Below are 12,873 nucleotides of genomic sequence, written 5' to 3'. Positions count from 1 at the left end.
CAGCAAATGTTATCAGGAATGTTAACAAAATTTTACATCAATGCTTCTTAAAGGACCATCAATGTAAAAATTGCTTTTGAAGTGATATTTAATTCTCCACCTGAAAAGACAGTTTTGGAAATAACATATATTACAAATCAAAGAGTATGGCAAATTGGAAAATGTAGACAGCTTTAGTTTGCAAATCGGTACAGCAGGCCCTCATTATAACGCGGTTCACTTTACGCTGATTCGCTATAGCGCCGTTCTTATATTATAACCTATATCTGATTATAATGTTGTCACAAATCACTATAACGCTCTTTCACAGATGCATTTTTGGCATATTTAACGAAATCTTTTCATTTGATGGAGTCGATAGCTTGAAAATGAATTAATAGCAAAACAGCATTAAAATGTTTCCCATGCTCAGTGAAAATTTCTAATTTAATTGCAGTACAGTGACTTGTTATGTAGTTCCGAGATCAACATTTTAAAAAATGATCAAGTATATTGCTTATAATATTTGCGTTATATGCATTTATCTGAAGTCATCACTCAGTAAGGTATTAGACATCGTGCGTAACGGACAGTTTACTCGAACATTGTATCATAATTAATGCAACCAACGCAGTTACATTTTTGAAGAATTAATAATGGCTGATAAGAATGAAAAAGCAACAACGTCTGGACGCATTATGAAGACTATAAATGTAAGAAAAATACTTAATTTGAAAATTAAATTAGATGTTTTGAAGCGAATCGATTCTGGTCAGACAAGCAGATGTGTGCCATAATTTAGGAATGGCAAGTTTAACTGTAAGAACAATTATAAAAAAAGAATTTTAGCAGCGGGAAAAACAGCTGTTCCACTGCAAGCAACTAGGACTGGGCCGACTATTAGGATTGAAATGGAGAGACTTTAACTAATTTTATTGAAGAAAATATCCAATGCAGAATTCAGTTAAGTTAAATATTATTAAAAAAAAAAAAAAAAGAGAGAGAGAGAGAGATTAGCCAATATGATGATCTGAAGAAAACTCGCCTAAAAAAAAAAAAAAAAAAAAAATGCGGAACTAGTAAGGGCCAGTTGAATAGATTTAAAATTCAGGGAGAAGCTGCAAGTGCAGATCAAGGAGCCAAAACTTTTAAAAAAGAACTTGTTAAAATTATTGAAGAGGGGTATTACGTGTTATACTTCTCAACAAGTTTTTAACATAGATCACGCAAGACTTTTTTGGAAACGAATGCCTAAAAGAAGTTTCATATCGAAAGAAGATAAAAGACATGCCAGGTTTCAAAGCGGCGAAGGATCGGTTGACTTTACTGTTGGGTGGTAATGCTGCAGGGGATTTTAAATTAAAACCCGTTTTAGTTTACCAGGAAGGGGGCCAAAGTACAACCCAAAATCGACACATTTTTTATGATTAAATTCATAATTTAAATTAAATCAATTAAAATCACTTTAGATCAATTAAATTCATGATTTTAATTGGAATTTTAAGTTTAATTTTGATACGTAAGTAGTTACCACATAATTATATACGTATGTAATGCAGAATATTTTATATGTACAAATATTTGAATATTAAATATTTTGACTTACATTTGTGCATCGTTTCACTGCTGTTTATTATTGATTAGGAAATATCCTATGCCACTGACAGCAACTCACAAATACATACGTTACCTTATGGGAATGCGGCGTTCGCTTAGCGCGGATTCACTTAGTGCTCTGTTTTTCCGGAACGAATTATCAGCGTTAAGGCGGGGGGTCACCTGTACTGGTATGTAACCATTGTGTTAAGATATGAGAGTTTTTGAAGAGCTGATGATATATTTATGGGTTCCAGAATTTGGATAACATATACAGGTAGCCCTCGGTTTACGACTGGGTTCCATTCCTGAAGGAACTGTCGCAAAAAATATTGGTGAAAAATGAACCTAATTATATAATATAAGTCAATGAGAAGTAAACGAGTTATGTTCCCGGCTCCTCTGAAACCTGACATAAGTAATATGATATTATTATATTTAAGGTTCTGAAATGAATCCGTCTTTGATGTTTAATTTGATGAAAAAACAGTATTTTTATGAATGTAAACCAATTAAATGTAATACAGTATAAAATAACCAAACTAAATATAATTAAAAAAAAAAAAATTTAATTTTGTACTTTGAGATTCTTTACAGAAACTTTCTCCAAGTTTCTGTAAGTGTTACTGTAAGGCCCCTGCATTGAACTTTTTTCACAGTAGAGTAATGCTTCTCTGGTTGAGGATCTTCCTTTTTTTTTTTGAAGAAAGCATGCAGTGTTGACTGTTGAAATTTCCTCTTTCTTTCTTTGAGAATTTCAGAATAAGGGTAAGTGGATACACTTAAACTCATCACTTTGGCACTTGGTTACCAGTAGTGGTGGTAGATCTCACAGAACTTATCAATGAGGATCTACATGGCTGAAAGGATGTGCTGTAGATAGCTTGTATTCATAGATTTTAGAGGAAGCTCTTCATCTTTTTCTTTCTCCTGGTCCTATTTCTTCTGTTGGCTTAGTTCTTCCAAATCTTCATTGGACAGCTGTCCATGGCTATCCAACAGTTGTGTTACACCTTCAGCTGTAACTTCATCCAATCCTGCCCCTCGACGTGGGCACCTGTACGTGGTGAGGGGACCTCCCAGTGACGCTGCTGGACTTCCAGACTAGCATCACTGGGATCCAACGCCCACAGCCCAGGTTCCAGGCTTACATCAATGGAATCCGGCATGTTTGCCGTGCGCTGCGACTGAGGGGCCCAGCTTCGATACACCACTTTGGCCCCTGCTTCGACAAGACGGGAGATCCTGGAAGGCCCGTCTAGGATCAATCGGCTAGTAGGCTCGCCTGCGAGGGTCAACCGTGTCAATGCCATGCCCCTACCCTCATGGTCCGAGGGACAGGATTCAGGCAGGCGGCGGTGCGGGTATGGTGTCTGGGTAGCCCTGGCATTCCACTCCCGAGCGCATTTATTGCATGCCAGGTAGTGGGCGTCCCTTTGGGCTCCGTGGTGGGTGGGGAGCCCGGGCACTGAACCATATAAAAACTCTATGAATCCTGATAAACTAACTTCTTCAGGGGCCCCAACCCGGTCCCTATCTGAAACTATAGAAAACGATACTGATAGCATTATTGCTACAAAGAGGCAGCGAACAGAAATATCATCAGGGCCTGTTCCAAAATTTTAAATTATTCATTCCACCACTGAAAAACCAATTGGCAAAATGTTACCCTTCTTCATACAGAAAGGGTTAGATGGGTTAGCAGGGTCACCCAAATCAGTTAAGAGGCTCCGTTCTGGAGACCTCTTAATTGAAACCAAAACTGACAGGCAGTCTGAGCAGCTACTCCGTGCAACATCAATCGGAGGAGTACCCATAACAGTGACACCACATAGAACATTCAATTCATCGAGAGGTGTCATTTCGGAATGGGACCTTCTCGATATAACCGAGGAGGAAATCTGCTTAGAATTGAAACCACAGGGAATTATTGCCGTGAAAAGAATTAGTGCGCGTAGGGATGGGAAACTTGTTAAAACCAGGAGCATTATCCTGACTTTTAACTCGCCCAAACCTCCTGATGAGATTAAAGCTGGCTACATCAACTGTCCAGTACGTCCATATGTTCCAAATCCTTTACGGTGTTTTAAATGCCAGAAATATGGACATTCTCAAATGGCCTGTCGTGGAGTCCTTGCATGCGCTCGATGTGGTGCAAAGGACCACGAAACAACAGCATGTTCAGCCGCAAAACCCACCTGCATTAATTGTGAGGGAGAACATCCAGCCTACTCACGAGCATGCCAGAGGTGGAAAGAAGAAAAAGAAATTCAACGGCTGAAGGCAGAGCTAAACATATCGTACCAGGAGGCAAGGAAAGCGGTTAAACCTCTCAACATCAACAAACCTACCTATGCCCAGAAGGTAGCAGGGAGATGCTCCATTGGAACTCAGACGGACATGTCCATCCCTCCAAAAGAATCATTTACTCCCATCGCACGTTATCTTTTAAGCTCCCAAAAACCTGCACAGAAAGACCAATCAGCTGCCACTCCTATATCGGTACCTCCTAATACTCCACAAGTAACAAAAGCAATTGCGAAAGAAAAGAATAAGAAAGGTGAAGTACCCCCTAGTACCCAAGAAAACATGGATGTCGAGCAGAAGGAGGTACCCGAAGATTCAGTTTTGGAGCTCTTTGCTGAGGAGGAAATGGACACTGGTCAGCGTCCATACTTCCCCAGGAAGGATAAAGCCAAGACTGAGAAAGGTAAGCCCTCAGCACCTCGGAAGCCGTCTGATGGACCCACCAAGCCAAAATAATGGCTAAATTCCTACAGTGGAACTGTCGTGGATTCCGGCAAAACAATGATGACATCAAGGCCCTTCTGCAAAAGCATGAGCCAGTCTGCTTTTGCTTACAAGAGACATACCTGAAGGCAAATGAAAACGCTTCGCTTCGTAACGCCACTATCATTCGAAAGGACAGAACTGAGGATGGACCTGCTCATGGGGGTGTTGCTATAATTCTGGGCCACCATACCCCATATCAGACTATTGCGCTCACCACCAACATCGAAGCGGTAGCGGTTTGCCTTACGGTAGGTTTTTTAATAACAGTCTGCTCAGTTTATTTACCACCTGGGGCTGATATCTCCCAGACAGACCTTGATGATCTCATTGTGCAGCTGCCTACTCCTGTCCTACTCCTGGGCGATTTTAATGGACATAACACCCTGTGGGGTAGTGCAAATGTTAACGGAAGGGAACGTGTCATAGAGCATACGCTCAATGACAATGACCTATCCCTTCTAAATGTGGGAACTAACACCTTTTTCCACATGCCTACCCGTACGTTCTCTGCTATCGACCTCTCTATATGCTCCCTCCTACTCTCAATTTTGCTTTCCCAGTGCTTATGTCACACCAAACTGACTTGACGTTGCACTGTCCAGCCATGTCGACCGGCTATACTTCCTTGAATTTTATATGTTTCTGAACTAATAGCATAACCCCTCTTCCCTTCCTATCTTGTCTATCCTTCCTGTACATATTGTACTCTCCAAATTCCATTTCTGCATTCCTTGTATCTGTGTGACACCACATCTCTGATATCCCAACAATATCTGCCTTTGATGTTTTGATCAACACCTTAAATTCATCAAATTTATTTACCAAACTCCTAGCATTGGTGTACATGCAAGTCTACATGCACCTGTTCCTGTTCTTAGCTACCCTAACACAACCCATGTATTTACTTGTTCTGCAATGACTCCCAGCAGTCTCTGAAATCCCCTGCACCTTGTTTTCCAGGCTGCTGCTCATTCCAATAGAAGCAGTGAAGAATCACTTTCACCTCTGCTAGCGGCTACTGTTAATCTGTTAGTCTATGTATTTCCCAAAGCTAGCAGTTTTCTGACCCACCTAACACTGCCTCGATAGCATCAGCAAATATTCTTGCACACTTTCTATTTAAGTGTATCCCATCCCTGTAGAAGCAGTCTCTCCTGTTAACAAGCACAGACCAGGCTGAGAAAAATTCTGCTCGTTGAGCCTTGCACAGTCTCTCCAGACCTGAATTGATTGACAAGGCTCTCATCACATACTCCCTCCTATCGTGTATGGGCAGAATTGCAGACACTTTCAAATTCAACCCTAACTCACAGATTTTTTTCAACGTTGACCTGTACTTAAGTAATTCCGCCAGTCTCCTACTCTTAATATCATTATTGCCAACGTGTACAACAATATCACCTTTGTGCCCTTAAAAGATGATATCTGCTCCACAACATTATCAATCTTTCCCTCCTGGCTGACATACCCTAGTCCTGTTCCACCTATCTTTTTTGCACGATATGTTCCCCATTTCCCTGACAATAGAGTCACCGACAACAATTTACCAGTTTTCACTGCAACATGTATTCAACCAAGTGGGAAAGAATAACTGATTGATAAAAGTTGGAATGGTCATAATGTTTTGACTGCACAGTGTATATTTTGTTGAATTTTTTTTATGAAATTCAACAAAATTTTTGGCTCATGACACAAGCAGAAGTTGTTTGTGTCATGAATTTGATTATATATCATTTGTTCTGTAAGCAATAGTTTGTGTCCTAAATTATAAAACTAAATATTTATGTTCATGTTTTAGGTTCATCTTCAGTCAGATTCCCTGGCTTGTCTTATTTGCAATCAGTCATTTTCTTCTGTGAACCATTTAACACATCATATGAAGTTGTATCACGTAGAAGCAGAAATGCCATATGCATGTCAAGTATGCCATTTTCGTTCTTCGTTTCATCGTGAAGTATTAGAACACTTTCAGCAGGTAATAAATATTAAAAATGATAACTTTAGTTTTTTTGTTTATGATTATTTGTTGTTGCTGTCTTACAATGCTTAAAAAGGACTGTATTTAGTACTGGGATACATGGATATAGTTATGCATATTGTTAAAACAAGCTCATACATCATCACAAAAACTACATGCTCTATATCTCTATAAAAAGATTTGAAATTGGCAAAGAGCTTTCAGGAATAAAAGAATTATTGCATCCTAAATTTACTGTATACAATTCTGTAATAATTAGTTTTAACATTTATAATCAATTAACATTAATTTAGATAACCAAAATAAATTTAAAAGCTTTTAAGTTTGACATTTTGATTATGTGCATCATTTGGTAATATCAAAGCATGACCAAAATAGTGTACATAATTGCTTTAACTGAGTATTATCATGTCTGAGTCATTGATGCTACTACTTATGGCTTGGGGGAAAGAAAAAAAATTGAAACAGCTGAAGGTTGTTTCATTGTTAATTTTGTCTGTGTATTTTATAGTTTTATATATTTGTGATTATTTTATCTTATTTTTATTGTTTTATTTTATCTAGCTATTATTTTATTACATAAAATAATAGCTAGATAAAATAAAATAAACAGCACAGAGGCACAAAAAAATTCACATCATTAATTTAATGGGTCCAGAGCTTTTCACCCATATCCATATGTGTATTATATGTGTACAGGTGTGTTCTTCACTGCTAATTTGCATGTTGTGTGAGATGAAAAACATGAGGTAAAATTCTGCTTCCTCTGCTGAAGGTCAGTTAGTAGCCTCATTGAAAGAGGACTAGAAATTTCTCTAGTTAACAGGAATGAAACTTGACCGCTCCAAACAAGTTACAGATGGTGATCAGTCATGTTAATTAGGCTGCCATGGAGTACAGCATCAGGCATAATTTTGAGTTACTTAAGATTTCTTAAGTACGGGGGCTGTTCAATAAAGAACGATCATAATTTTTGATGAACAACCACACTGCTTGCTATTTCTAGCTGAGCTGTGGAATTTAAGTTCAAACCAAGCTGCATCACACAGCAACTGTGCAGTTGACTTGTGTGCACAGCGTGAACTTTGCAGTCAGTCAAGTTTATGCCCAATCAGTTCGCCTTTATAACAATGGACATGACATGTGAGGAACAGTATGCTGCTCTCAAATTTTGTTTCTCTCTCAAGAAAACATCAGGGCTGAAGCATATGAAATGTTAAAAAAAGATTATGGTGAATCTGGTGGTTTAGAATGTTTAAAGATGGATGCGGTTCAATCACAAAAATTGGCAGTGCTGGAACTCCAACCACTCTTGTCACTACAGAAACCATAAACACTGCTTCTGTAATCATTAGAGATTGTTGTATAACAGAATATCAGCAGGAAGCAATCACAGTATTCTCCATGACCATTTTCCTATGACATGTGTTTATGCACACTGGGTTCCCAAGACTACTCGCACTTTAAAAACAGCAAGTTTGCATAGAGGCTTGTCAGGGGCTGCAACAGATGGTTACTGAAGATTGAAGAAGACATGGCATCATCATTTCAACCTAGAGAGTAAGCAACAAAGCTCTGTTTGGAAGTCTATGTTATCACCAACACCAAAAAAAGCAAAAGTTGTGGCTTCTGCAAGAAACGTCACCTCTTTTTTTTGTCATTCAAGGTTTACCAATGTTGTGCCACATCATACAACTGTTACAGGATCTTACTACAGAACTCTACTGCACACTTCGAGGGATCATATTTGTCGCACACAACTACAACTGCATCCTGGTGGGTGGATGCTGCATCACAACAGTGCAAGACCTCACATTGCGCATACTGACATCAAGTACTTAGTCAACATTAATGTCAGATGCATTCCTTATCTGCCCTACAGCCCTGTGATTTTGTTTTAATTCCAAAGAAGGAGCTGCATGGAAGTCCTTCCAGTCGTCAGAATAATTAACTTGTAAAACATTGTAGGCAATTTGGAAATGTCAAAAAATGATTTACACCATGTTTTTGAAGAATGGCAGAAATGTCGGAGTAAGTGCATTCATCATATGGGAACTACTTTGAAAAGGACCGCGAAAATATGGTGATTAATAAAGGTACATTGTAAAACAAAAATTATGATCATTCTTTATCAAACAGCCCTCATTTTTAGATGAATTTTCAGTAATCTGCATTATCTGGTAATCTAGCACTGCTGTTGTATCGTGGTGGATTATGAGACTTCTACTGGACTTAATATGTTTATATTGATTTTATTGCTGAATTACATACTTATCACTCTGTGAAGGTACACTGAAATTAAATTTTATAGAAATTAATGAATGACGTGCATTGTATCTGCAGTGAAAAGCATTTCTCAAATTACTAATTTTCTTATAATTACTAATCATATTACTTATTACTTATAATACTCATATTATTTATTACTTATAATACTCATATTACTAATTACTTATAATGGGGGGTTTTTATTTCCCAGATATTGACTGGAATTTGTGAGTTGGTCACTCACACTAGCAAGGCTTTTGTGGATTTATTGGATGATTGTTTTCTACAGCAGCATGTTCGGGAGGCAACTAGAGGGAGTAATTCTCTTGATCTGATTATCAGTCGGGAGCCTATCAATGATGCAGTAACGTACATCACAGAAATTATTGTCCAAGCAGCTGTGAATGCTATACCAAAAACATCTGCCCGGTTTCCACCATTTCCCAAACCATGGGGGAATTCACAATGCACAGCAGCAAAAAAAAGGCTCAAAACAAAGCGTGGGGAATATTCTGCCAATATCCTACCACTGTTAATCTAATAGCCTTCAAGCGTGCACGAGCCAAAGCACGCTACATTCGCCGTCAGAGTCAAAAGGAATCATGGATCCATTTTATGTCATCTATTAACCAGTCTACCAACTCTAAGGTAGTCTGGGATAAAATCCGAAAAATGAAGGGAAAATATACATCCCACCCTTCATCGATCCTAGACTATAATGGATGCACTATTGCAGAGCCCACTGCAATAGCCAATGCTCTTGGGGAAACTTTTTCAAACATGTCTGGGATATCATCCTATTCCCCAGAGTTCCTGGTCCTGAAACATAAAAGAGAAAAAGAGGCACTAAATTTAACATCAAAAGGCCTTTTTCTCTACAATGTGCCTTTCACTCTGCAGGAACTAAGAAGAGCTCTCTACCATTCCAAGGCAAGTGCTGTTGGACCAGATGGCATCCATTATGAAATGCTTAAACATCTGTCACCTACATCTATGGATCACCTGCTTGTTTTGTATAACAGAATATATATAAAAGAGCAATTTCTGGATTCTTGGCGCATTGCACTTGTGCTTGCTTTTGCAAAACCAGGAAAGGATCCTAAACTCCCTACTAATTACCGTCCTATAGCTCTGACTAGCTGTTTGTGCAAAATCCTGGAGAGAATGGTTAATTTTCGGTTAATGTGGTATTTAGAATCGAATGATCTTCTCTCCAGCATCCAGTGTGGCTTCCAAAAAAAAACAGATCAACTCTTGATCACTTAATTAGATTGGAAACATCCATCCAGGATGCTTTCCTAAAACATCCTTTCCTGAAGAAAGCATATGACACAACTTGGAGATTTGGCATCTTAAAAGATTTGCATAGCCTTGGTCTTAGAGGGCATCTCCCCATTTTTATTAAAAACTTTTTAACCAATCGATCTTTCCAAGTTCGTGTGGGATCCTCACTCTCTCGTTCCCTTAGCCAAGAGGGGGGAGTACCACAAGGATCAGTTTTAAGTGTCACGCTTTTCGCCATCAAAGTAAATTCCATCACAGAACAACTTGCTCCAACTGTAAACAGTGCCCTCTCTGTTGATGACTTTAGCATATTTTGTCAGTCATGCAACATGAGGGTTATTGAAAGACAGCTGCAACAAGCCATCAATCGCCTTAATTCCTGGGCACTTCCTAATGGCTTCAGGTTCTTGCCGGAGAAGACCGTTTGCGCACACTTTTGTCGTAAGTGTAATCTTCATCCTGAACCTGAATTAAGGCTCGAACAAAATGCTGTTCCAGTAGTGTCAGACACCAAATTCTTGGGACTTGTGTTTGATAAAGAGTTGACCTCTCTAGAACACATTCGTCAACTTTGTACAAAGTGCACGAGGGGACTAAATATTCTTCGATCTCTCTCCTCTACGCGTTGGGGAGCAGACAGGTGCACCCTACTACGTATTTATCGTGCACTTGTACAATCCAAATTAGACTATGGGTCCCAGGTCCTCAGCCAGAGACAGTGTCCTTCGATGGCTTTTTTTTTTTTTAATGTAAACCCCAAAATACAAGAGGTATTAGAACCTATAGTACTTAGTAGCGTGCTTGGGTTGGAGGTTGAGAAGACGAAAGAAGATATTTGTTGACATTGGACTTGAACTTCTGTAGACTGTAATTTTCAGGAAATATGTATGTATGAAGGAAGGTTGTTCCAGAAAACGGCAGTTGAATGAATAAACGAGAAAGATGAAAAGTAGGTTCTGTGACTTTGGAGTTGGACAGTAAATGGATGTTGGCTAGTGGCAGCACGTGTTCTGATTGTTTTGAAAGAGAGAGCAGGAATTATAGAAGCCAATTCAGAAGAACAGTGCCCATGGAAGTATCTGTAGAAGAGGCATGCAGCAGAAACAGTACGTCTATGAGACAGCGAGTGGAGAGACTTTGTTAAAGATGAATCATTAATTAACCTAACTGCCCTCTTCTGAATGGAATCGAGAAGCCTGAGATAGGTTTTGGGGGCACCACCTCAGATGTGGGAACAATATTCCATGGCAGGGCGGATTTGCGATTTATACAGAGTGAGCAGCTGTTTGGAAGAAAAGTAATGCCGAGAGCGAAAGAGAAAACCAAGTTTTTTAGATGCACAGGAAGCAATATTTGTAATGTGCTTGTTCCAAGAGAGATTAGAAGTCAGGGAAATCCCCAAAAGAGATATATCATTTTGCCTAGAAATTGGAGTGTCACTAAAAATAAGCATAGGAGCAGAAGAATCCTTTTTGCGAGATATAAGAGAAGACTGAGTTTTAGAAGGGTAGAAATCAACTAAGTTGTCTTTGCCCCACTGGAAAATTACCTGAAGATCGGCATTTAAGGAATTGGTAGCAGATTTTCAAGAAGTTGAAGCTGATTGAGCAGGACAAGGTTTCTCAAAATGGAAAGTGGAATGCAATGTGCTATCATCGGCAAAACTATGGATAGGATTTCCAGTCAATGGAAGAAGGTCATTAATATACAAGAGGAAAAGAGTGGGGGAAAGAACTGAACCTTGGGGGACACTGGCATTAGTGGAGAAGTTAGAAGACAGAGAGCCATCTACCATCACTCTCAGTGAGCAATCAGAGAGAAAACTGGATAACCAATTACTAAAAACAGTTGGCAAACCATAAGATGGAAGCTTGTTTAGAAGACCTTTATGCCAAACACGATCAAAAGCCTTTGAGATGTCAAGAGCAACTACTTGTGTTTCACCAAACCTTTCCATTGAATTAGTCCATAAATGGGTAACATAAGCCAGATATCACCAGTGGATTGACACTGACGGAATCCATACTGGCGATCGTTGATCAGACGGAAGGTTTCTAAGTAGTTTAAGAGTTGGCGGTTAATTGATTTCTCCATTACTTTAGAAAGAGTAGAAGTAATTGCAATGGGACGATAATTGGATGGGAGGGATTTGTCACCCTTTTTAGGAACTGGCTGGATATGAGCAAATTTCCAAGCAGAAGGAAAAACACCTTTGGAATAAGAAAGTGAAAAAAGGCGGCAAAGAATAGGAGTAAGTTCAGGAGCACAGGTTTTGAGAATAAGTGGAGAAATACCATTGGGACCTGAAGCTTTCTTAGCATCAAGATTTGTCAAAATCCTTCTGACATACTTTTGACGGAAGACCACAGAGGGCATTGAATGGAGCGTGTTGGGAATGGCGGGAATTGTTTTACCAAGGTCATTAATACATGAGTTGGAAGAAAAATGGGATGCTAGCAGGTCAGCTTTATCCTTGGCTGAAGTGACAACAGAACCGTCTGGTTTGGACAGAGGTGGGAGCAGAGATGGGCAAAACTTGCGGCCAATAGCTTTGGCAAGAGACCAGAATGCTCGGCTACCATTAGGGCAAGAAGCAAGTTTTCTACTCTTAGCCTCTTCAAACTCTAGTTTTGATTGATTAATAACTGCTTTACAATTGTTGCGAACTTTGATGTATGCAGAAAATGAAACTGGAGAATTAAAAACAAGCCAATTATGATATTCAACATTCTTCTCTTGAACAGCCTTAGCACATTTATCGGAAAACCAAGGTTTAGATAAAGGACAAGATTTTAAAGTGGAGTGTGGGATAAAGGAATCCATTCCTGCAAGAATAATTTTACTGACATGATCTGAGCAAACGTTGACATCAGAAGTTTTGAAACAGTAATCCAACCAAGGAAAAGAAGAAAAGAAGTCTCGCAGGTCATCCCATTTTGCATTCTTGTAATTCCAAACAACACGAGGTTCGGAAT

At 39.1% G+C, this 12,873-nt stretch overlaps 1 protein-coding gene across 2 annotated transcripts in view; it reads left to right on the top strand.

Annotated features, from left to right (window-relative positions):
* Positions 1-12,873, top strand: part of row (zinc finger domain-containing protein relative of woc) — a 287,029-nt gene that overhangs the window by 166,286 nt on the left and 107,870 nt on the right. For both annotated transcript variants that reach the window (XM_090389220.1, XM_090389221.1), the window contains exon 12: positions 6,167-6,343. In XM_090389220.1, the coding sequence (XP_090245346.1) occupies positions 6,167-6,343 (177 nt within the window). The remainder of the gene's footprint in view (positions 1-6,166; positions 6,344-12,873) is intronic.

Source organism: Mastigoproctus giganteus, chromosome 14 (assembly GCF_048544385.1).
Source record: "Mastigoproctus giganteus isolate SK-2022 chromosome 14, ASM4854438v1, whole genome shotgun sequence".
In the NCBI taxonomy this organism is placed as follows: Eukaryota; Metazoa; Arthropoda; class Arachnida; order Uropygi; family Thelyphonidae; genus Mastigoproctus; species Mastigoproctus giganteus.
Note: the sequence above shows the minus strand (reverse complement) of the source record. Positions and strands in the feature narration are given on the sequence as shown.